Genomic DNA, 24,102 nt, shown 5'->3' with positions numbered 1-24,102 from the left:
CCCCGCATTGGGTTGTTTGTACTGGGAAGGCCTGGAAGCCTGGAAGCAGAGCCTGGGGCTGATTGTCAGGGCAGGGTGAGCCGGGTAGGTTGGCCTGGGGAGGGGGACCCGTCATCCCCCAGACACAGCGTGTGTGCATCTCCGGAAGCACTTTCCACCCTCCACCCTTGGCCTAGCCCTCTGGTGGCCTCACACATTCACGCCTCTGTAGGTGGTGGGGGTGGGGTTCCTGTGCTGGGGCAGGGAGGGAGACCCCCCCCAGAGTCCCCATAACCCGGATGCAAGAATCCCCTTTCTAGTAACCCTCCCTTCTCCAGAGCATAGAATTGGGGTAAGTCAGCCCGGGGAAGAGCTGGGTCTCCACTCCCACCACGGAGCGGCTGGGCTCCGACCCCAGTGCTCAGATGGGCTCTGGAAACAGCTGCAGTGAGGCCCGTTTATGTTGTCACGTGACCCACACCTCTGGAGCTGGCCGACTGCGGCTGCCCTTTGCTCTTGAACTTGAGCTCTGGAAGGAAGACAAGGCTCCCGGGAGTCGGCCTGTGTTCTGCAAGATCTCCCTCCCCCCGCCGGTCCCACAGGGGTCAGTCTGTAGACGGGGAGGCCATCAGGGGCTGTGATCCACTAGGGAGAGTGTGGGTCCCCAGCGCCCCGTCCTTCATGGCGTCACACCCAAGCCAAGCTGCCCTCAGGACTGGGACACACTTCGAGGCTGCCCCTTGATCTTGGGGACCGGAGTCCGGAATAGACAGCTGCCTCCATGAGTTTTGCGGGGACCCCTGTGCTGGGCATTTTTCAAATCCTGGCTTCAAGACTCACCTCCCATGGGGTGCTAGGGCTGTTGCTATGGAAACCGTCAGCGTAAGGTGGTGCCCGTGGCATCTTACATTAGCTTTGCTGCTTTTCCACTACCCCCACCTGGGATCCCGCGCAGCCCGCTCACCTGGGAGCACCCCTCCACCTGGGATCCCGCGCAGCCCGCACACCTGGGAGCACAAGGGACTGGACAGTCGCAGGCAGCCCCTGACCATGAGGAGCAAGAGCTGGCGGAGGGAAACGTCCCTTTTCAGTGCCTAGGCTGCACAAGGTGAGGCTCCTTCTGTGGTCTTCCTCCGTGGGTGCCCACAGGAGGGAGCCCTAAATTGCCCATGGTGGCTACCCCCTTAGTAAGGTGTCCTCCTTCCTGGGTTCACTATGCCAGGCCCCCTCCACTCCCCTAATGGGGGCTCATGTCCCTAAAGGACCCTCCTGTGGAGAGTCCTTGTCCTGGTCCTCTTCTGGGGGAAGGCAAGTCAAGGTGGTTGCTGCTGTATTTCAAACGACATCATCAGGCGGAATGCTTACCTTATGATGTGGAAATTTCCATCAGAAACGTTTAATATGAGACTGAATTTTAAAGGGTAAAAATAAGTTCTGATCTGGGCTCCCAAAGACCAGCCAGGTTCCAGAGAGACTGAAGCCAGAGTGTGCCTGCAGCTTTCTTGGCCATTCGGAGATCTGATCTGGGGCCTTAGGTGAGAAGCACCTGAGTGGCATCGCGAGTGCGTCTCTGCACGGCTCCCACGAGTGGCGGCTGGGGTGAGGGAACACGCACGGCTCCCTGAGTGCGAATGGCAGCGCCACACCCTGGGCTCCGTCTGCGGGATCTCGGGAGAAGCGCAGCGGGGACCGGCTCACCCACGCGGGGCTCACCCCCGTGGGGCTTGCGCCGGCCACCTGTGCCCTCAGACGCGAATGAAGGCCGCCAACAACACGGGGTATAAAAAGCTCAAAACCAACTTTTATTCTGTGGTCGTTACAGAGGTTAGATGAGTCAGAGGCGTACAAGTCACCCAGGACAGAGGGTCAGTCCCCGGGGCCACCTGGGGCCGTGGGTTCCTGAGTGCGCCACCCGCGGGGGGCGGGGCGGGTCTGCTCCTCCGGGCCCCCAAACCGGGGGGTCTGCAAGGACGTGCGGGACAGGAGCCCCCGCAGGACCCGCTAAGTCTTTTAAAAGAAAAGGCACGCCTGGCTTTCCTGAGGGGATTCAAAGCCACATCAGTGGTCTCCGGGAGGAAACAGAGCTGCTGGCGCAGGGGCCGGAGACCCCGCCCTGGGGACCCGGCGGTGAGCTCAGGCTTCCTTTGTCCACACCAGCCCGCCGGGAGCTCCGTCTGCGGCTGGGGCGGTGCTCGGAAGCCGTGACTGCACGGGTGCGGAGGGAGAAGTTAGCGGAGAGTCTAGTGCGGCCGGACAGGGCTGCGGGGTGCGGGACAGCGCCTGCGGCGGGGAGGGGTCCGGCACCCGCGCACGGCGAGGGGCTGTTTGGCATAAGCGCGGGTGAGGAATTCCTGTGGTAGCCTTTCCACCGGCTTTCGGAGGCAAGAAGGAGCTCCGTCTGGGGGGCGCCCTCTGAGGTAACAGGTTAAGAGGAAGCACCAGAGCGGCCCCCGGCGGAGCGCGGCCCCTCACAGGTTCTTCATGCACACCTGGCAGCGGCTGATGTGGGTGCGGATGAGCCCGGCCTTGAGGGTGTCGGCGGACGGCGCGCCCTGGAAGCTGGGCTCGGGGATGGTGGTGAGCCAGAAGCTGTACTTGTTGGCGTAGTAGTGGCAGGTCCCGCGGCCCCCGTTGCACTCGATGAAGGGCGTGGCGCGGAAGTCCTCCAGGCAGCTGCCCGGGGACACCAGCGACTGGCCACCGCCCTCGTCGCCCGCGGCAGTGTGCTGCACAGAGGGGACAGGGCCGGGCGGTGAGCGCACCCCGGGGGTAGCCCGGGGCTGGGAGGCCCTTCCTCCTCACTGCTCCCCAGCCCCGGGACAGCTGCCCCTGTCTACACAGCCCCCTGCAGCACGCTCCGGTGCTAGGGACGCAGCGAAGGCCGGGCGGCCCGTGGACAGCAGCCGCAGGGACCGGAGCCCACGCCCACGACCGGTGGTTAAGTGAAAACCAGAACAACAGAAGTGGGTTATCGCCAGTGGATGTGGGTAACTTCACCTGGGAAAAATACTGTCTCCTGCATCATCCACTCAAGCAATGAAGTGTTTGCCTGGCAGTTGCGATACCAGAATTTAACTGTTTTTTTACAGAAAAAATAGCACCTAGGGGGCTTAGTTGTTGGGCGTCTGCCTTCGGCTCAGGTCCTGATCCTGGGGTCCTGGATTGGAGCCCCGCATCGGGCTCCCTGCTCAGCGGGAAGCCTGCTTCTCCTGTCTCCCACCCCCCTACCTGTGCTCCCTCTCTCAGTCTCTCTCAAATTAATAAATAAAATCTTAAAAAAACACAAAGAAAACAAAGTCATTGAGTGGGTCAGCCTGGGAGGCTGGTAAGATAAAACGAAGGAGCAAGGACAGTGGCCCCTCGAGCCCCAACTCGGCTTGTGGTTGTGGAGCGGGGATGGGCGTAGTGTGGAGAATCTGTGCTTGCCGATTTGTCTGTAACCAACAGGTGAGTTGTGTGACGATCACGGTTTCCACCGGGGGACCGCGAACAACAACTAGCCACTTGAGATGACTGGGCGGCTGCGGTGGGGAGGCGGGCCCAGCGTCACAGGGACCTTTCTCCTGGTCTCATAACTGCGGCCGCTCTTGCCAAGGCATGCAGGAGGCTCATGGAGACACGCGCCACTTGGCGTGGAAGTGCGGGCTGTGGTTTGTGCCTTAGGAGTGGTTGTGGCTACCGGACTCGGGGAGCAAGGGAGGGTGTTCTGGGACGTTCCGGATGGGAAACCTGGGTTCTCCTCTCCGCACAAAACCACAGGAAGGGAAAGCTTTGGAATCTTCTGCTCACAGAACTGAAGATCCCCAGCCCAGAGCCGTGCTCTGCTTCGTGTGAGCAGACGCCTCCCGCCCCACCTGGTGTGAAGGAGCTGAGACCACACGGGGAGTGGAAGGACAGCTGGAGGGAGCCTCAGAGCTGGGACCGCATCGCTCCCTTTGTGAGGGACAAGGTCCATTTTTGTTTTTGAATTTCTACAGCAAGGTAAAAGATCAGAGTGTGTGGCTTGCCTACACACAAGGCTCCCTGATGGTCATGTGCAACCAAAAGGGGTTTCTCTGTCTGTCCTCAAGAGTCACCTACAGGGTCAGCTTCTTGGAAAGCAGACCATATGCCTGTCTGCACAGAACTCAGGATTCTGCTGCTTCAAATGATGCAGCACTCGTGCTTCTAAAAACGGTAAGACAGCAATTCTTCTCTTTTCCTACAACGTACAGAGTATGATATGCATATAATTTATGAAATATTTAACACGTTGGGTGTCTAGTCAATATAGCAGTAGGGAGTTATGATAACTATCAACGCAACACAAGGCCCACTACCCCTGCTGCACTTCCCTTTCTCCCTGCCTTGGTGGAATAAGCAGGAACACTTCAGCACCGCTATCCCGGTAGCGCGGTTTATCCGGATCATACCCCACACAAAGGCATTGGGGGGGGGCGGCCCATGCCTAACATGGCTCAGTTAGGAAAGTGCAGGCAAAAGTGCAGGCTGCATTCCAACTCTCATCCCCTTGGCCAGGCACCCTTGTGCAGTGCACAACCTGAACAACTGTCCTGTGTGGTTATTCTTACAAAGGCAGTTGTCTTGCTTCCCCAGGCACCATGTGGTTGGTGAGAGGAACTAGATTTACACCCAGTTCCATGCTCAGAGAGAAAGCAGGCAAGGACCACATACCATGAGGAAGGAGTATCCAATCCACAGGCTCCGCCATCCAGCTGGGCAGTGGGGGATGGAGACGTCTTGGCTGTGCACTGCTATGGCGACGGCTGGGGCCTCACACACGGAGCAGCGGCTGATGTAGGGCTTGATGTCATCCTCAGCCACGGGCATCATGGGCAGCGGGGCAGTGGTGGACAGCCAGTAGGACTTGTCATTCCGGCTGGCGTAGTAGCACACGTCACCCGGGTTGCAATACAGGAAGGGCATGGTGCTGAACCGAGCCAGGCAGGAGCCTGCCAGCCCTGTGGAGAGGGGTCCCAGGGTCACAGGCGAGCAGACCGGAGGAGGCTCTCAGGCGTCAGGCCCACCCACGATGCTCCCCGGGTGTCAGGCCCACCCAGCAGCTGCCTGGGGGGCCTCAGACCTGGTGTTTCTGCCCCTTTCTTCCAGAAGTTGTCACGCATGCCTCTGGATGAGGCTGGGTCGGCAGGGAGTGCGTCTTTATGAACAAACACGCCGGCTGGGGGTCTTAACACACCAGCCCCAAGAATCCCCCATGGGAGCCAGACAGGGCCCTCCCAGAAGGACGGCCGGCCACACCCACCCCAAGTAAGCCACCCACCCTTAGTAAGGTACAAAGATCAGCTTGATCTCAGCGCAGGGCTGGGTGAGACCTGAGAGAGCCGGGCCCAGCTTAGAGCCCAGGTGTGGCCCCAAGCAAGCCGGCCCCACCCCGCGGCTGGACCAGGATGTGTGGACAGGAATGTGCATAAACTGTCGGGGTTCGGCCTGACCACAGCCGTCACCGATGAAGGCGCCCTCCCTGCACACCCCTGCATCCAGCAGAGGCCACTTTCTGCGGGCCTGCGAGGCATTTGAATTCCTTCTGGCGACCGGGCTTCCTTCCAGCAGGCGCGTGCACACATTCTTATCTGCTCTCCCGGGGCTTCTGCCTGCGCCCCAGGCCACCCCAGCCTGCTCTCAGAGCCCCACAAGGGGCTGGCGGCTTGGGGGCCAGGCAGGGGTGGGCGGGGGGCGAGGGCCGGGTGGGAACCCCGGAGCCCGGGGAGGCTGCTGTCGCGCCCGCTCTGGGGCGCCGACCTGAGGCTCAGAGCTTTCACAGGACATTTTCGTGTGTTCTGCAGCCGTAGGGTGGGAACGGGTGGCAGCTCTGGGTCCCGGGGAGCTGGGCCGTCTGAGTGTGAACCTCGCCGGGGTGGCCCGGGCCGGCGGTACCTACCCAGGTCCTGGTTGTGGGCTTTCTCCTGGCCCTCGAAGTACAGCAGGCTGTACCCGCCCCACAGCTTGTTCATGCCCACGGGGCACATGGGCTCGCGGTCCGTCTGGCTGTGCTTCACCAGCAGGTAGCCGATGCTGACGCTGCGGCCCGGCATGCCTGGCAGGCCGGGGGCCCCCGGGCGGCCCGGCTCCCCTGGATCCCGGGAGACAGTGGCCACCTTCAGCTGCCGCGTGGACCTCAGCCCACCCGGCTCGCCTCTTGTGGCTGCGGCCTGCCTTCTCCCCGAGGCCTGGCCCTCACTGGCTCTGCCCTTGCAGATCGAGAGCGTCCTGCGGACGACCTGATCCGCCAGGGCGCCGAGCCAGAGGCCAGGCGTTGCGACACTCGGAGCCGGAAGGAGGACCGTCCAGCCCCAACCCCACACATGGGCTTCCTCTGCCCGAGAGCCAGCCCCCTCCACCCCGGCTGGACCTCTTGGGGACAGACAGCTCCCTGCACACATGGGCATTTCTGGGTTAGAAACTGGCCTCCCATGACGCCCGCCCAGGGGTGACTTGGCCCAGAGCACAGCAGGACGGCCAGTCGGCCTCCAGCAAGACGACCCTTCAAACGGTTGGAATCCGTGGTCCTGGTCGAGCCTGCCTTTCCGTACCCCTCCCCTCCATGGACACTGTCATCACTTCTTCACGGGACGTCCCCTCCCCTGCCACTGCCCTGGCCTCTCCTCTCTGCTCGTTTTGGTGCCGTTTGATCCCTTCCCAGACCTGGACGGAGGGCCCTGCTCTCTGTCCCTGTTCGCCATCCATCACTCACCTTCCTGGCCCACCGGCCCCTGCTGTCCCATGGGCCCCTGGTCTCCTCGGAATCCGGGGACAGCAGACACACCGCCTCTCCCCTGGGGCCCTGCCTTCCCGGGAGCCCCGCGGAAACCTGCAGAGACCCAGAACCAGGGGTCACCAGCACGGGACGCAGGATGGGGCTCAGCATCACTGCGGCTGAACGCGAAGCCTTTTCAGCCAGAAAACCGCAGTGAGGACAAAGCAAACACGAAGGCTTTGCAGCAGGGGCTCCCACCTGGTTCTCCTGGGGGGCCCTGGGGCCCCATCTCGCCTTGCGCCCCCGGGGGGCCTCTCCTTCCCTGTGGACCCACTGGCCCTGGCTGGATGGCAATCCTCTGGGGAATTCCTGCAATCCCAGGAGCTCCCACAGAACCGGGGACACCTGGAAAGGGAGAAGAATGCCCCGTTGGCACAGGAGAACCCTGTGGCTTTCTTGCTCTCGTCTGTATTCCGTTGTTTTATCCGCTGAATCCACCGGTGGAGCTTTCTGGAACCATGCTGCTCTCAGAGACGAGACGCATTATAACCCGTCTCAGAGTCGCTCAGCTCTTCTGGCAATTCGTGTCATTCACCATGTCCCAGCAGAGGCGATGGCAGGTCCCCATGACAGAGGGGGCCCTCAGAGGAGTCCCCAAGCCTGGGGGACAGGGACAGTTCCGACGCCCACTCCCCGTGGCAGCTGACCCGAGACGGGGGTCTGCAGGGGTGCGAATGGCCACTTACCTGGGAGTCCTCGTTCTCCCTTGGGTCCCTTGGGGCCTCGGTCGCCCACACTCCCGGTGGCTCCTGTGTTTCCCATGAATCCTGGGTCCCCTCTAGGCCCTACAAGACAAGCAGGACATGGAGGACTCGCCTGTGTGGCGGGGGCTCCAGCCGCCTCTGACCTGTGCCGCCGCCTCCTTAAGTTGAGGATTCCTCGGGGGGCGCTGTTACCTTTCTCTCCCGGGAGACCGAACACGCCGGGCCGGCCCTGGGGCCCAGGGTCGCCTCCCCATCCTTTGGTCCCGGGGTTTCCCGGAGCTCCTGGGTTCCCCTCGTCTCCTTTGCTTCCAGGAAGAGCAGCAGGCCCAGGCGGCCCGGGGGGCCCTCGGTAACCTGTGGACGTGCATCACAAGAAAGAGGTTATGTGGGAGGGAGGCGCGGGCTGGGACGCAGGCTCGCCACGGAGTGCCAGGACGCGCTGCAGGAGGTGCCTGGGGTCCAGACGCAAAGTCACCCGTTTGGGGCAGTCTGGCTGGTCTAACACCGATGACTGTTTTCGCGTATGTACGCTAAAACCTAGTGTTTTAACCATTCCTAAGCGTGCGGTTCAGTGGCTCGGAGTACATCCATCGCCACCGTGCACCCCAGAACCCTCACCTTCCCAAACCGAAGCCCCGTTCCCAGGAGTCAGTGAGTTGCCACCGCCTCCCCCAGCCCCAGGCCCCGCTTCCTCCCTTCCGGTTGTGGATCTGAGCACTCTCGGGCCGTGAGCCAGTGGCCTCGCAGTGCCCGTCCCCTCCTGTGCGCCTTATTTCACTTTGCACAATGTCCTCAAGGAGGAGACGAAGTCTTTTGCATCCCCAAAGTGAGCCGGTCCCCGCCGGCTCTTGCCCCTGTGGAAACCAGCGTCCTGCTTACCTTCTAGGCCAAATATGCCTGGTGCCCCTTTGTCACCAGGTAAGCCAGACACGTTGGAAGGTGGGGTGACGCCTGGGAACCCCTGAAGTCCGGGGCTCCCGATAGGGCCTCGTTCCCCTTGGGAGGGAGACAGAAGAAACCTGTTTGAGGAGCAGCATCCCACGTTTCGATCGATGGTTTCCCCTCCCCGCCACTTCCTGCCCCGGGGGGGGGGGCAGGAGGCTGTGGTGGGAGCCGCCCAAGGCTGGGTCCAGGGAGGGCCCCGTGCATCGAGCTTGGTGATGCGCCTGGGACAGCGTGTGGCCCTGAGAGCCTGGCTCTCTTGCTCGCCAGCCCCGGTGTTGGCACCAGATGTGCCAGTCCTGGCCACATGAGGCCTCTGGGCCACACAGATGCTCTCTCTCAGTCCCCGCTGTGGCCACCCTGCACTAGCTCAGGCCCCAGCCCTGTTTCAGCTCAGTGTCAATAGGGTGTCTTAGTGGAGAGGCCCCTCCCCGGTCATGGCCAGAGCCTGCGGCCCAGCGGGCAGCACCACCCATCGGTGCAGACGCCACCGGGTCATGGGGCTGCCGTGACTTCCGTGCAGGGTGGCGGCCTCGCATCGGACAGACTGTCCCAGGACCCTCGGATGGAGTGTAGGGGCTCCCTGGCAGGGGTGACAAGGATTCCAGAAAACAGATGCTGTACAGACAGTGAGCTGTGGGATGAGTCGGGGATGCCAGGGGGATGCTCTGGGGCACACAGCTCAGCGGAGGTCAGGAAGAGTTACGGGGTCACAGTCGTCCTCCCAGACAGACACGGATACTGAGCTCTGGGGCAGGCGTTTCCCATTCGTACAAATGCGAGTAAGAGAGGCGATTTCTGCCCTAGGTCCTAGCCCCTGCCGAGACGAGTGCCGCTGGACCGACCCTAGTTCCTCGTCCCAGTAACTACCCCGATGGGCTATAACAGAGGATGATGGGGGGTGCTGGCCAACAGGTTCTGCAGAGCAACCGGCAGGGCCCGTGCCCTCTCTGCTCCTCATCTTTCAGATGCACAGACACCCTCCCGGGTATGGTGGTGCAGGCGGAGCTACTGGGCGGTGCTCGGTCTCACCTGGGTCTCCTCGCTCCCCTTTCTGTCCTGGGGCTCCGAAAGGGCCTGGGCGGGTGTTGGGCTCTCCTGGGTCACCCCTGTCCCCTGCAGGACCAGGGAAGCCGGGGTCGCCGTGGATGTCCACACCTGTGGCGGGGAGAACAGCAGTGACGTTAGCTTCCTTGCCTGTGCCAGGCCGATCTGCAGAAGCGGGACGGTCACTGTGCCGTGAGACGCGGGAGCAGAGCCGGAGTTCACTGTGCAGATTTCAGCTGGCCAGGCAGCCTCTGTGCCCCAGACCTGATGGTGGCCGAACCCCTTCTTGGTCTGCGGAACCACCGGGGCCCCCATCCATGCGGCCCCCGGGGGAGCTGCCCTGATCCCTGAGCTCCTGAGGCTGGGATGCCCCTCAGCGCCCCCTCCCCCACGGCTGGGTGTGGCCGCGTGGCCGGGGCAGTGTCAGGTACCTGGGGATCCTGGAAAGCCTTTGGTGCCTGGCAGGCCGTGCAAGCCGCTGACGCCCTGGATGCCGGGAAAACCTGCGGGTTTCATTCATGGTTACCGTGTGCACCAGAGAGCAAGGCGACCTTAACCTGACTCAGATCTGCTTCTGTTTGCTAGTTCATGGTCACCCGTCCGGTTCACTCAGAAGCCTGTCACGTTCCACACAGCACGACTTGTAAATTAGTCACGTGCGTGTCACCCAGGATATGCACTTCCCACCGAGCCTGTTTTCCTGGAGTCTTTCTGCAGATTCCTCACAGCCTCGAGGGGACTGGAAGTGGTGTGTCCTTTCTCCCTGACGCCCCCGAGGCACTCTGTGGGTTTGGTTTGTAACAGAACCACCTGTCTGGCTGGATTCCGTTCCCTTTGGATTCCCGAGGACACGCAGTCCTAGAGTAGACACGGGAGGCAGGGGGTGACGCCGCCTGTGACTTGGGCAGTGAGTGTCGGGGGTGTGGGCCCCTTTCATTCCGAGCAACACAGCCCTTGAGGGCCTCTCCCGGGCTGGGCTGGGTGACCCCCGAGCTCCGGCCAGCCCTGGACAGAACATCGGGGAAACTGGCTTCTGGTCACGTCAGCATTGCCTGGGTACCGACCAGAAGGGTCAGCCCGGCCAACAGGACCTCTCCCCAGCCCGCCAGGCTGGCTCAGAGCGACCCCATGTGTCGAGTCTGCAAAGGGAGAAATGCTCTTTCTTACCTGGGGAGCCTGGAATCCCGGGCCAGCCGAAGTCTCCTTTGTTGCCAGGCAGTCCTGCCCGCCCTGGCTCTCCCTGGGGCCCCTGCAGGCCTGTCAGTCCTGGGAAGCCTAGGAGGACACACGTGTCCTTAAGTGGGACTGAAGCCCTAGTTCAGGTCCTCGCTAGAGGAGGAGGGCATTGTGGGAGAGGACGGCCTTCCTTCCAGCCGGGAATCACCCCACATTCAGGTTCATTGGGGGTGGAGCAGCCTTGCCAAAGAGAGAGCAGCTTACATTCCCCCATTCTTGTCCTGCCATCCAAGCAGGGGTGCACAGAGGACCTGGAGACTCCGGAGGATGGGCGTCAGGGTTCCCAGGTCCCACACAAAGCAAGGTGAAACAAAGCAAAAGCAGCAGCAAGAAAAAAGCTCGAAACTAGTCCCCTGTTCACTTTCCGCCTTAACTTGGGATCTGCAAACCCGCTTCCGTGTACTCAGCTGCACGGAAGGGGTCCCGGAACCAGGACTTGGTCTGCGTTCACGGGGAGACAGACGCTGGGCCACACAAGCACCTGCGTCAGCCCCCTGCATGTCCCCCCGTGGCCTGTGGCTTGGTCCTCCCCTGAGTTTGGTTCTAAGGCAGAGCTGGGTCACGGGCAACCCGCACGAGGCAGCCTCCTGGGGCAGAGTGCGGTCACAGCAGACAAGGACACAGACACCTGGGCCACCTCATCCGGGAGCCTGGAGGGTGGAGGCTCAGCCGTGCAGGGGAGGGTGCATGCTGGGAGGCTGTGGGACGGCAAGAGGTCATACCTGTTTGCCCTTTGGCTCCGGGAGGGCCTTGGACACCGGGCACGCCTGTTATCCCGGGGAAGCCGACTTCGCCCACTGTTCCTTTCTCCCCGAAGAAGCCCTTCAGCCCTGGAAGCACAGAGTCCTGCTTGGAGCAGGGCAGGCGCCGCATCCCTGGGGCCCAGCCCTCACAGGGCTCAGGGGGACACCCCAAAAGGGACACTGTCTTTCCACGTTGGTGCTTCTACTGTGAACGGGCTGCGTATCGGAGCGTGATCCTTCCCTCCCTAAAACCGTCTCTACGTCAGTGGCCCCTACGTCCTGGTATCCATGCCCGTGTGCTGGGTGGGGCTGACAGGGGTGACCCCCAGGCCACCGCGGAAATGCTCGTGTGTCGCTTCAAGCCTGGGCCAGAAAACGCATCAGGGCTTTCCCTTCGTCCCCTCTTTGGATGGCTCTGGAGGAAGCCCACTGCCCTGCCGTGAGCACATCGAAGCCCGCGGGAGAGGCCCTCGTGTTTCCGTGGTCTTAAAGAGCAACCACGAAGCAGCTCTGCTTATTTCTACTGGTGATTTCAGTGTCGTAGCAATCTGCGCCAAACCTCCCTTTGCCCGGTGCGCCTTCCTTCACAACCACCTGCGTCATCCCTCCGAGGACAGGCCTGAGCTCCAGTGCCCCACCGGGATGTGACTGGGGCTCCCTGGGGCACCCCCTCGGCTGTACGGGTCAGCCTTGTGGCTGACCCCTCGGGCACCCCCTTCCCATCTGAGGGACAGTGATGCACCTTGAGGGTGCCTGACGTCACGGCCCCTGTGTGCCCGGGACCCTGGAGTCCTGAGATATGGTCCCCTGGCCGTGCGCACAGGGGGAGGCTCTGCTTCCAGGGCCTGTGGGTAAGTGACACCGAAACGTTCAAGGGGGAACAGCCCTGATCCCTGGTGGGGGCCACTTCTCGTCCCTGACACATTTCCAGTTGAATAGATGGGAGATGGGGTCCTTGTCTGTGGCTACAGAGCCTCACGCTTCTGCTCTTCTAGACCAAACTGTCTGAGAAATTCTTGAGAAGGGGCCATTCAGCGAGTCCAGGGTACCCGTGGGGCTGGGAGGGAAGCTGCTGGGAGACCAGATTCTAGATCGGCAGTGAGCCCCGAGGAGCCAGTCGACGAGGACCCCTTTCTGACTCCACGCGAGGCGGAATCCCCGTCCACTCTGACTTCTAGACAAAGCATGGGCTCAGCAGCCTCCCTACTGGCCAAGCTAACGGACACTCTCTCCCCCTCCGGGGCCGCCCCTAGGACTGAAGCAGGGAGGGGTCCCCCGAGATAAAACCCCTGGGAGGCACCTGTCCCAGATGTGTACAAGCAGGAATGTCGGCCTTGGACTTGCGGGATGCTCTGACGGGAGGAGGGAGCGCCGCATTGTCACACTAGGCCCCGGGCCTGGGCGTGCTGCTCGCTCCGGGGACTGGCCTGACGCGCTCTGCCCTCTGCTAAGCCCTTCCCCCTTTACAGGATGCGCTGGTCACTGTGCCATCGGCTTCCTGTCCTCTAATGTCCCTTTCAGGGACAGACAGAGCTTCCTGACTTGGTCTTAGGTGTCATTTAATAAACACGTCCTGCGTCTTGTTTGCACGTGGGCTGGAAGACGTCAAACCATTCCCTGAAACGTGGCTCGGCCACACCGGTAGTGACCCAGCGCCCGAGAGAGCTGCCGCGGGGCTCAGGGCGGTCCCTGAGATGAAGGGGCGGGAAGGACTCACGTACCTGGGGCTCCAGCCAGGCCCCGCTCCCCTTTCAGTCCAGGCCTTCCCGGCAGACTGACGCTGTCTCCGATGTCACCTGTGGTGGAAAAAGACGGCTGACGCAGGCCTTCCTGTCGGCAGGTGGTTAGTTCTGCGACTTTGCCGTGTTACGTTCCTAACAGGATCAATTGGCTTTGAAATCCCTCAGGCATCCCGGGGTCTGACCGCCACACCTGCCCGGGGCGCTCTGGATGGTGGGCGGCCCGCGGTCACGTCCCAGCATACTCACCGAAGTCACCGGTGGGGCCGACCTCGCCATACAAGCCCGCTCTCCCCGGAGCTCCCTTGTCGCCCTAGAACGAGGTCAGACGTGGAAACCTCTCAGAAGGCGTTCACGAGGTTGGCCGGTAACCCTGGAGGGTGTAGCCTGCCTGGCTGCCTGGCTAAACCCACACTCCCGGCTTGTAATCCGATCGACCTGCCGCAAAGCCCGCGAGTTTCCCACGTAACAGCGGATTCTACTGGACCAAGCGGGCTCACTGACACGAGGAACAGAGATGACGGGTGTCGCAGGGAAGTGACACCGGTCACGATGGTGGTGGTGACACGCACGGCTGCCTGCGTCCCGCCCCGTCCGGCTGTGCACGTGCGACTGTGCGGGGTCCCGTCCCGAGAACTTCATTTAAACTTCAGGACAACCCTGTGGAGTAGGTACTAGGTGTCCCCTTTGACAGACGAGCAAGTGGAGGCCCGGAGAAGCTAACTGCTCTGCGGAGATCACCTCGCTAGGAAGCAGCAGGACGGCGACTGCATGGGGGCCGCTGGGTTCCCCAGGTTGCTCTGATGTCGCCCGGCTGTGTTCTCTGTCTGTGGTCACTGAGACTCCCCGAAATGAGGTTGGATCCGTGGATAGTGACCACATGACCCTGGAAAGCACGGTTCTCCCCTGCTCTGATGGAGGGCGGCGTGCCGGTCTACACTACAGTGTGGGCAAGGGCCACACAGTGACCTCTCCCGGTGCGGTGGACTCGAGTCTCTGAACCAGGACCCTGGCTCTGCTCCAGGAGCAGCGGGGAAGCAGCGCCCAAGGCCATGTCCCTGTTCAGACGACGCCTTGCTCTCTGTTCTCACGGCGTCCTCTCCTGATGGGGAGCTCACGTCCGTGTGGTGCGCTCATCGCCACGGCTCCACGAATGTCACTCATGTGCCTCGTAGACGAAGACACGGGATGTTTTCACACTCCAGAAGGTTTCCTTGCACCCCTTCCTAGTCCCCAACCTTGCCTGGGACAGCCACCGTCCGACTGCCGTCTGTCACAGTCGCGTGGGCTCCTGACCGTCACATGCACGGGTCTGCATCGTTCGGACTCTCTGCTGTAGCTCGCTCAGCACGACGTCTGTGCGAGTCACCTGTGTGGCTGTTTCTGGGGAATTCTCTCGCCCGTGTGCGCCGGCTCCCCGTTGGCCTGGGCCGCGTCTTGTGCTCGTCCTCCCACGGGGGGCACCGGAGTTCTCCTAGGCTTGGTGACTGGGGACCATGCTGCAGGGAACGTTTCCATCCTTTTTATTCTAAGGGGCCCGCTGGCCGCACACGAGGTCCCGTGAGCCACAGAGCCTGGCGGGGACAGCAGGCAGGCCACTGAGGGACGTGGACGTGTCATGTATTCCGAGGGGACTGGCCAGAGGCCACGTGGGCTGCTGCTGAAGGGTCACGGCCGGGTGGTGAGACTTTCCGCTCGGCCCGGTGTGTGCTCAGCCTACCGTGAATGCAGGAGAGGGGTCTACGTGCTGAGCCCCGGGCGCATGAGCCCCGTGCGCGAGCCGGCTTCACACAACAGCGGGACAGAAGAAGCTCCCGCACTACAGTCGCTAGACAGCCGCGGCACAGCCGCCCACCACGGAATGCAGGCCGCGCTGGGGCCCGCGGAACTGCAGGTGGCCGCCAGCCACGCCTGACCCAAGAAGAGGCAGGTGCGGAGAGACCGGAGCCCTGCCTGGGCTCAGAGGGCGTCCCTGTCACCACGGCAACACGGCACCCGGGAGCCAGAGCACGGACACGGAGGAAAGCAACGTGTGAACGGCAGCCGGGATGCTCTCCGTGCTGTGACCCAGGGACGGGTCCTCAGTCCTGACCTCACGCACGCTTCAGTTTAGGGTTTGGAGGGCTCCGTGGCAAGTGTTCTTTCCGAGCCCCCGGCGCAGAGCGTGGACACCTGGCTCCCTCCGACGGCAGCCCACGGAAGGGCCGGCCGTGCTGTGGGTGGCACGCAGATCACTGACGGTGGTGGTGTGAGCACCGTGTCTCCTCCCAGTGACCCGGGGACCTCAACTCTGAATCCGGCCACACACCGCTCGGACTGCAGCAGACGCGACACCACAGCCCTCTTGGGAGCGGAGGGGAGAGGAGCGATCGCGGGGAGACGCGCACTTACCCGACTTCCTGTGAATCCGGGAAAACCTATGATGCCGGGGGGGCCGGGCACGCCGGGGAATCCTGGTAAACCCGGCACTCCAGGGATGCCAATGTCTCCTTTGACTCCTTTGATGTGGCCCGGCTTCCCTGGCAACCCGGGGACTCCCGACAGCCCCGGGACGCCCGGCATTCCAGGAACACCTGCGGGAAGACCCCGAGTGAGTCGTCCCTGTGCTGGCCGCCCTCCCCAAGCCCTGCGCTTCGTGGTCCCGATGGCCGGACGTCTGACCCCGGGACCGTGAGGCTCCTTGGGCCGCAGAGGACCCGCAGGCCGCCTGGCCGAGGTGTTGGGGTCAGAGGCGCTGGAACACTGCGGCCGTCTTGGGCAGAGAGGTGTCTGGTGCAGAAGCTGCGGCCGTGGGACTAGGGGGGCGGGAGGGGCAGCCGGGCTGTGCTCACCTTTCAGACCCAGGTACCCTTTCAGCCCCATGGGCCCCTCATCGCCTTTCTCCCCTTTGATGTCCTTCATTCCTGGTTGGATGATGGGAGGTGGCCCTGGGGGTCCGGGGTCTCCGCGGCTGCCTGCAGGGGAGCAGAACGCAGTGTCTCTCTCAGCCTCTGAGCCAGGCCGAGGGCCACGGGAGGAGCCGCGGCTGTCCCGGCCAGCGAGTCCCGAGGGGCTCTGAGCTCCGGCCGGCATGGCTCCCTGGTCCCCACTGGGCCTGAGTGGGGGCAAGAGTGTCCAAGAGAGGCCGAGGCCGAGGCCACCTCCCGGCTTACCCCGAGGCCCCTTCTGCACATGAGCTGCGTGCGGACCTGCACCCCCGCCACTGCAGGACTGCAGGACATCTCCTCACCCCGGAAAGGAACCCCGCACCCGTCAGCGGTCACCCCAGCCGTTGCCTACCCCCCGCCCCCAGAGGCCACGCATCCACGGCCCGTCTGCAGATCCGCCTGTTCCGACATTTCCCATCGAGGAAGCAGACGACGTGGGAAAACGCTCTTGATTTTACCCACATTCCAGCAGGTTTCAGGCCCTGGTTTCTCCTTCTCGCTGGTCAGCACTCCTGCGCGTGACGACCACGTGTCACTGGCCCACGAGGGCTCTTCAGCCTGTCTCTGGTTTTGGGTGTTGGGAAGCACGCTGCCAGGAACGCCCGCGTGCAGAACCCGGCTTCCCTCTCCGGGGCGCTGACCAGACAGGAATGTGCTCGGTGCCTCTGTTTGCCTTTCCAGGTAACCGCCAGGCTGTTTCCACCGCCGGCCGCGTGTGTCGCGTGCCCACCAGCCGCATGTGACGCGCGTGCCCACAGTAACGCTGGCTATCAGTTATTCTGTTTTCAGAGGTCACGGTGACGCTTGCGGAACGAGGGTGTTCACACAAAAGTCACGGACATGTGGTTTGTTGCGACACACTTTCTGGACGAGGAGCCTCCCACTTGGGGTCCTGAGCGGCCCGCCCACGCCAGGCTTGACCCGGCCTCGTGTCTGCGGGTCACGACCTCCTCGGCGTGGTGCCGCGCCCTTCCGCCTGGAGCACGGAGTCCCCGTTTGTGAGACGGCGCTCCCCTCCTGTGGGATTTACCTTCTGCTTTTCCCCCGGCTCCACCTGACCTCCCGCTCGCCATGAACAGTCACGCTGGGAGGTTTCCTATGACGTGTCATGATGTCCCTAACGTCGCTGCCACTTCGTGTAAACTCAGGGGTCACGGGGACATGAGCCACAGCACGGGGAGGACAGCTGATATGACCCTGAACGGCGCGTTTCAGAGTTGCTACGACTGCAGATCTGGAATGTCCTTCTCAGGAGAAAGGTCTGTGACTCTGGGTGGTGACAGGTGGTGACCACACTTACGTACCAACACGGAACCTCGTGTCGTCACCCAAAACTGAGCTTGTATTTAATTTTACCTCCACAAAAACTTCTGTTGAATACAGACAAGAGAGTTTCCTTTGGTTGGATTCTTTTCTCATGATGCTGCTGGTGGCCTGAGGCTGGGATGAAGTCTTCTAATTTTTGTTAGTTTTCTTCTTCTCTAATTGTGCCTAGGTTTGGGGTTCCTGGAAGTTTTGCTTTAGGCAGAGCTACACTCCACAAAAGTGAGTTGCGACCCCGTCAGAAAGGTGTTTTGAGAGGTGGACGTACCTTTCACACCCGGCTCCCCTGCCAGGCCCTTCAGTCCCGGAATTCCATAAAATCCGGCCTCTCCTTTGTTTCCCGGAAGCCCGGGTGTTCCTTTGAGCCCGACCATGCCTTGGAAACCGTCCATCCCGGGCGAACCTCTTCCGCCTGCAGAGGGACGAGAAGCTGGGTTAGCCATGGACACCCGCAGCTTTTCAGTCTTGCTCGTCGGGGACGTTGCTGCAGAGTGACGCACGGAGGATAAGATTCCTACCCTGAAGTAGGGATTCCGGGACACCGTTGCTAAGGGGCCCGTCCACTGACCTTCGAGCAGATTGAGACGCACAGAGTCTCGCAGAGTCTGCCCGCCTGCCGACCGGCCGCTGGGGCCAAGACGGACGGCCAGCGTGCGTCAGTCTTATGAAAGACCCAAGGAAAACAGATGGTGACCTATGTCCGTGGCCGCCCGGAGAGGATATGACAGGACGTTAACCCTGCCCAGTATGAGGATCCCACAAAGGACCCCTGGAGAGACAGATCACCGTGTGGCCCCACAGTCAAGGACCAGAGGGCTCCCTTCTAGGAAAACTGGCCTCAGTCTGTGTGCAAATAAACTGAGCCCAGGGACCAGGTATTTCCTTGGTTTTGGTTTGTAAAACCGACCAGCCTCCGGATCGGACACCAGGGTCCTGAGAGGCCTCCCCCGACCCTCTCGGTATGAGTGACTCAGTATTTTGGGGCAGGCCAGTCCCACTCAGCCTAGCAGCACTGGTCCGTTCCCCCAGGTAGGACGCCTCCCGGGGCCCCGGCCCACCAGTGAGCGGGGCTGGCCTCTCCGAGTCCCGCGTAACCCGTGCCCACTGCAGGGAGTGCCCGTGTGCCCCCCGTTACCTTTCTGTCCGGGGATACCAGGCATTCCACTCATTCCTTTGAAGCCAGGACTTCCTGGGGGGCCTCTCTCCCCCAGCAAACCAGGGTCACCTCTATCGCCGGAGAGACCCTTCATGCCCACGGGGCCAGGGACACCTGTGTCCCCTGGGTCCCCTCTGTCTCCAGGCAGACCTGAAAAGTGGAGGAGGAGGAGTAGAAAACGAGCGAACTCCGAAGAGCCCAGTGCTCCTGCGGCCCGTCGCCCTGGACAGCACCCGAGGGACGTCTGCGCTCCACCTCCGAGTGGGGGACTCGGCCTCTCTGTGGAGGGCTCCAGGGGGCGAATGGCCCATGGCTTCATTCCCCTGCCTCCTGGCCCTGAAGGAAGCCCCTTTTTCTCTTCCCCGATTCTGTCCCTTTCGGAAAACCTTTCCCTCCTCAAAGCGCAGCAGCGATTTTGAAGTTCTGCAGGGAAACTGCATTTTTCCTACTGACGTCTCCCGGAGCCCCGAGTACAGCAGGAACATGGAGCTTTGGCTTCTTGTTTGGCAAATCCCATGTTGTGTTTTTGGAACCTGTTTGGGCTGAGCTGTGTCCTCCCCCCGTGTCGTATGTCGGAATCCTAAAGCCCCAGGACCCTGGGGTGTGGGTGCCCTGCAGGACAGGGCCCGGAAAAGGTAATTCCAGAGCAACGGGTCCGGTCAGAGGGACCGGTGTCCGTCTCAGAAGAGATCGGGACTGGACGCACCCAGGGGGACATGAGATGTCCGGCCTCAGAGTCCAGCGAGAACAACTGTCTCTTGTTTAGTTGGCTCAGCGGGGGGTTCTCTCAGAACCCCTACAGCTCTGGGAAAGAGTGCCATGGAGCCCAGTTTGAGAACCCCCTGGGGAGGTTGGTGCTACCTCACTTGTCAGTCATGTGAGGCCCCGACCCCTCCAGGGGATTGGGGGATCCTTACCTCCGTGACCAGGGGCACCCGGCCGCCCCAAGGGCCCCTCCCGGCCTGGAGCTCCTGGGAAGCCGTGCGGTCCTGGTGGCCCAGGCAGGCCTGGCTGGCCTGACGGTCCTGGGAAGCCCAGCTGGCCCTTCAGGCCTGGCATTCCCGGCATGCCCTGGCTTCCTGCGGGACCAAGACAAGGGCGTGAGGCCGGCCCTGCACCCGCGGATGGTGGCCTCCTCTCCAACGGGCCGGCCCCACCAACACAGGGGCGTGAGGTCAGCCCTGCACCCGCGGACAGCAGCCGCCTCCTCACAGACGGCATTTCGTTGGCTCCCGAGAAACCCACAGGAGGCCCACGAGTCTCGGGGATCAGCTCACAGCAACCCCGAGGTCACCCGGCCCCATGGCTGGCGTCAGTGCTCTCCTCCTGCCGACGGCTCGTCCGGCAAGCACACCGAGCACGCACCAGCAGCCTGGCGCCCGGCTGAGAGTCCGAGTTTTGGCTTTTGTTTTCACTCGATGTTCTATTTGAAGCATTTTGCCACATTCTAAAATATTCTTTATGTGTTAGAGGGCAGCGTGCGTCGGAGGACCGTGTCACGTGGACACATTCGGTGCCCACCTGTCCCTGCTCTCGCAGGTGGTGCCGCGAGGGAGTGGCTGGGAGCACGGATCTGTGCCGGGGGCGGAGGTCACTTCTTCCGGAAGGTGTCCTGGAAGCTGACTCTGTGGGTCCCCACTGCGCTCACTTAGCCGTGGCCGTGTGGTCCCGCGTCTGTACCCCTGTTCCCCGCAGGCTCTCCTGGCTGGGGCTGAGCCCAGAGCCCGGAGCTCGGCAGGGCAGGCAGGGTGGGCGCGGGCAAACGCCCGATCAGACTCGCAGGGTGGAGACAGCGGGACAGTCCTTTCTACTCACGTTTGGCTTTGGTAGAAAGTTTTGTTCTTTGCTACTATTCTCCTTTGGGGATTCAGATATTTCTCTCACAGATTTCAGTATTCTCCACGCACAAGGACGGATCTCTTCCACGGCTCTCGTGACGTTCACTCTACTTTGCTGCCCAAAGTTTCATTGTGTTTTTGACGTGAAGATGAGCATTCGTACGCAGGTTTTACGCACCGTGTGTGTGTGTGTGTGCGTGTGTGTGTGTGTGCCCGCGTGCGCACACACGCACACACACACGCACTGCTTCTTCCCTTGCTTTTATGTTTAGAACATCCTGCCCACCCACGGGTCCCACGAGCATGTATTTTCTCCCATTTTCCCCCCACAAAGCCCCTGGCCTCTCATTTTTCTTCCCGGACTTTGATGCTCAGCGCGTTCCTTCCGTGGGCACCAGCAGGACGGGCAGGATGGTCGACGCTCATTTCCAGTGCTGCTCCGGTGACCTCCTGGCACAGATGCTCATCGAGCCCACAACTAAGGCATATGCAAGCTGCCCTGCATGGAGGGTGGACAGGTCGGTGGATGAGGGGAGGCGCATGAACAAAAGGGACCAAGACAGTGTTGGACCAACCCAGAACTTGCCGTGCTGGCGTGTGTCCCAGGTGTCTGATGTGTGGACGGAACAGGGCAGATAGGTCTGCAAAGACAGGGAGCAGATTTGAAGCAGAATTCTGCCAAGATGTTCTCCAAGATGCACAGGCACGCGTCCTCACATTCTCCAGTTCTGCTACGGGAAGCGAGCATGCTGTTCTGGCCCAGCTTCCCCTCTGGGTTAACAGAGTGTAGCGCTCGTGGGGCTGACGGTTTTGCACGGCAGGCCGTGCTGGAGACGGCCAGGTCTGACTGGGGAGTCGGGCCCCTGCTGTTCCTCCATGACGGTGGGCAGAAGGCATCACCGCCAACAGCCCTCCAGGCTGGTGAGCTGACGGGGCTCACGGGGGCAGAGGCTGTTGGGTCTGTACGTCCGAGCACGGTTTCTGGGCGTCTCCATCCCTGGAGCGGGGAGTGGGCGGGTCAGGCTGCAAGAAGGATGCTGCACCGACTGCGTCGACTTCCGTGGCCTCAGAGCTCATCATCAGAGCCCAGTATTTTAAGCCCATTTCCATTTCTAGAACATCTGCTGGAAAAGGAACACCTACAAAGAATCTGCTTCCTTCAGCAAAATGCCCGTAACTCGTGGACCTGGGCCCCTGCTCTCTTCCTGCTCCCAGGAGGCACCCGGGCGTCCCTGCGCCAGGCCCATGCGGCCGAGCAAGCCCCCGTCCACGATGCCACTGCCCAGGCGGGTGGGACCCTCGCGGAAGCCGGTTCTCGAAGCTCCGATGCCCTGAAGTCAGAACTTTTACTAAACAGTCCGCGTACGTAAGCTGGTCGCTGAGGAGACACAGACGGCGGGAAACCGCCGCAGGCCCGGACTTCAAGCTGGGCCCTTGGTCCTTGTGCTCAAACATTGTGAAGTCTGCGGGAAGTAGTTACGTCTACAAAATCCATCCAAAATCCAAACCCTGAGGGGGTTTGTGCAGCTGGAGAGCAGTGGACATTGTTGGGGACACACGCCTGCCACTCCTTCCAACAGCCACCTGGGAGGCTACCGTGCACTGTGCCGGTCTGCCCGTGTGCCAGCCGGGCAGCCTCCACCAGGTGACACCCACCACTCTGAAACCGCCTGGGGGGCGCCACGTGGGCAAGCACAGACCCGGCCGTCCCAGCAGGGGGTCCCCACCTCTGCATGACTTCGCCCGCGGGCCCGTCCCTGCATGATGTGTAAGAGGATGAGTGTGGACGTGATCGTGTGTGAGAGCGAGTGTGTGGGCACGTGTGTGGGTGTAAGCATGTGGACGTGTGTGCAGGAGCCTGTGCGTGCACGATTACGTGTGTGCACGAGTGTGAGCCCGTGTGCGTGCACTCTGGCCCTCCCAGGCTCCTCCCTCCATTCTTCGGGCCTCCCCCCGCGTGTCTCTTGGTGAAGCCCGGCACCCACGCAGGGGCTCTCCTGTTTAGCCAACAGTGGGGATGTGATGAACGTGGGACCTCCCTGCCCTGTGCCCCTTCCCCTGCCCCAGCCTCAGGCCTGAAAACAGACAGGCTCACCCGAAACCCCACTGGGGCTCCTGAGCCTGGTGACTTCACCTGCCTCTTGAGAACCAGGCATCACTCGCCTGAGTGTTTGGACGCCCGACGGCCCTGGAAGACGGGACACCCGCTTCCTGCCCCACAGAGGAAGCCCCCTTCCTCCCCGGGCTCGGGAGCCGGCACAGACAGCTGTAAAGTCACGGCTCTCCCCGCATCTCCGTATCTGATCAGGAACACCAGTGGTCGGTGGTCTCCAGGGCACGTGGCCCCGAACACCAATGTGAGCCCTTCAGCGACTTCCCGTGTCCCGCCGACCGCGGGCGTGTGGGGTTCCGAGGCCAGTTCTGCACGCGCCAGCTTCACAGAGCCACTGGACGCCCCGTGCACGCGTCCGACTAGTCCTCACATGTACACGGAGGTGCTGTGGGCTGGGGAGTGTCTCCCTCGCCCGCGTCACACCCGCCTGCGAAGCCGTGCTCTGTCGCTTGTCGTCCGCCTCGCCCTCCTCACACTGCCCTCCTCACATCGCCGCCTCCCTTCACACCAGCAGCCCACATTCCGCAGAAAGCCCGGCCCCCACCCCCGGCTCACTCCCAGCTTGGGAACAGGGGACGAGCATCGTTAGTCTGTAGGTGTCAACGTCTCGGACGGCAGCCCTTCCTGCTGGGGAATGTAAACCCGATGACGATTACTGTCCTAGAACATTCTAAAGGGATACGGTACTGAATGTGGGGAAGAAAAAGCAACATACACTCCATACGGCCTGTGGGCTTTAGCAAACCCCCCTCGGACGCCACAGGGCCGTGGGATTGGGCTCCCTGTGCCCCTCCTGCCCCAAAGACTTACCCCTGAATCCAGGTGGGCCCCTCTCTCCCGGAGGGCCTCTCAGGCCAGGCTGTCCAGGCACTCCAGCATCTCCTCGGGGCCCAGGTTGGGCTCCCAGAACTTCTCCGGGCAGGCCCCTGTCCCCTGGGGGCCCGACGGGGCCCGGCAGACCAGTGGGACCTGGGAGACCGTCCGCACCAGGAAGGCCCGCTGCACCTTTGGATCCTCGGGGCCCCACGAACCCTGGAAGGAAACATGGGGGGTCCCCATAACTGGAGGTTAGCATCGTGACGGGCCGAGGGAGGTACCAGAAAGGGGCTGTAAACAGCAAGTGTGCAGTCGGGGGTCTCAGCTCAAGGCCTTGCCCAGGCTCCCACCGGGGCCCACAGCCTCCTCTCCCACTCCGCCATCTGGCCCAGCCCCACTTTCTCCAGTGCAGAAAGCCTCTAGAACCATCTCCTTCTTGGGCCTGAATCTCCCTAATCCAGAGTGTGCGGGCCAGCAGCCCGTGCGGGGCTTGGGAGCCCTTGTGGGCTGTCTGCGGAGTGACCAGCAGAGTGGAGTTGACGACCCGAGGGCCTCGTGCCTCCGGGGACAGTCTCAGAAGAGGACACCACTGCTTTGCCCTCGAAACATTCCTCATCAACCAGAGAAAACGGTCCTGCACTCCTGTCTCTTTTCTTGCAGGAGCCGAAGGGGTCAGCAGAATAGTGATGGAAAGCTCGAGAATTTTCATCAAGTACGTGTTTGCAGTTTCTAAGTGTCCAAAGACGAAAGAGCTGGGGCACCCA

The 24,102-nt window shown here is 62.1% G+C and overlaps 1 protein-coding gene across 1 annotated transcript in view; it reads right to left on the bottom strand.

Annotated features, from left to right (window-relative positions):
• Positions 1 to 1,760: 1,760 nt before the first annotated feature.
• LOC111147037 (collagen type IV alpha 2 chain) overlaps positions 1,761 to 24,102 on the bottom strand; it is a 156,921-nt gene continuing 134,579 nt past the window's right edge. Inside the window, exons 29-48 of the mRNA XM_022502888.1 lie at positions 23,333 to 23,554; positions 19,489 to 19,650; positions 18,551 to 18,721; positions 17,684 to 17,827; positions 15,997 to 16,119; positions 15,557 to 15,738; positions 13,415 to 13,478; positions 13,148 to 13,222; positions 11,406 to 11,513; positions 10,615 to 10,722; positions 9,879 to 9,950; positions 9,433 to 9,558; positions 8,338 to 8,454; positions 7,651 to 7,812; positions 7,441 to 7,539; positions 6,953 to 7,099; positions 6,692 to 6,808; positions 5,879 to 6,070; positions 4,654 to 4,940; positions 1,761 to 2,705 (exon numbers count right to left, since the gene is read on the bottom strand). Coding sequence (XP_022358596.1) covers positions 2,448 to 2,705; positions 4,654 to 4,940; positions 5,879 to 6,070; positions 6,692 to 6,808; positions 6,953 to 7,099; positions 7,441 to 7,539; positions 7,651 to 7,812; positions 8,338 to 8,454; positions 9,433 to 9,558; positions 9,879 to 9,950; positions 10,615 to 10,722; positions 11,406 to 11,513; positions 13,148 to 13,222; positions 13,415 to 13,478; positions 15,557 to 15,738; positions 15,997 to 16,119; positions 17,684 to 17,827; positions 18,551 to 18,721; positions 19,489 to 19,650; positions 23,333 to 23,554 — 2,936 coding nt within the window. The 3' untranslated portion in view covers positions 1,761 to 2,447. The remainder of the gene's footprint in view (positions 2,706 to 4,653; positions 4,941 to 5,878; positions 6,071 to 6,691; positions 6,809 to 6,952; positions 7,100 to 7,440; positions 7,540 to 7,650; positions 7,813 to 8,337; positions 8,455 to 9,432; positions 9,559 to 9,878; positions 9,951 to 10,614; positions 10,723 to 11,405; positions 11,514 to 13,147; positions 13,223 to 13,414; positions 13,479 to 15,556; positions 15,739 to 15,996; positions 16,120 to 17,683; positions 17,828 to 18,550; positions 18,722 to 19,488; positions 19,651 to 23,332; positions 23,555 to 24,102) is intronic.

Source organism: Enhydra lutris, unplaced genomic scaffold (genome assembly GCF_002288905.1).
Source record: "Enhydra lutris kenyoni isolate GAN:26980312 unplaced genomic scaffold, ASM228890v2 scaffoldscaffold15, whole genome shotgun sequence".
In the NCBI taxonomy this organism is placed as follows: Eukaryota; Metazoa; Chordata; class Mammalia; order Carnivora; family Mustelidae; genus Enhydra; species Enhydra lutris.
Note: the sequence above shows the minus strand (reverse complement) of the source record. Positions and strands in the feature narration are given on the sequence as shown.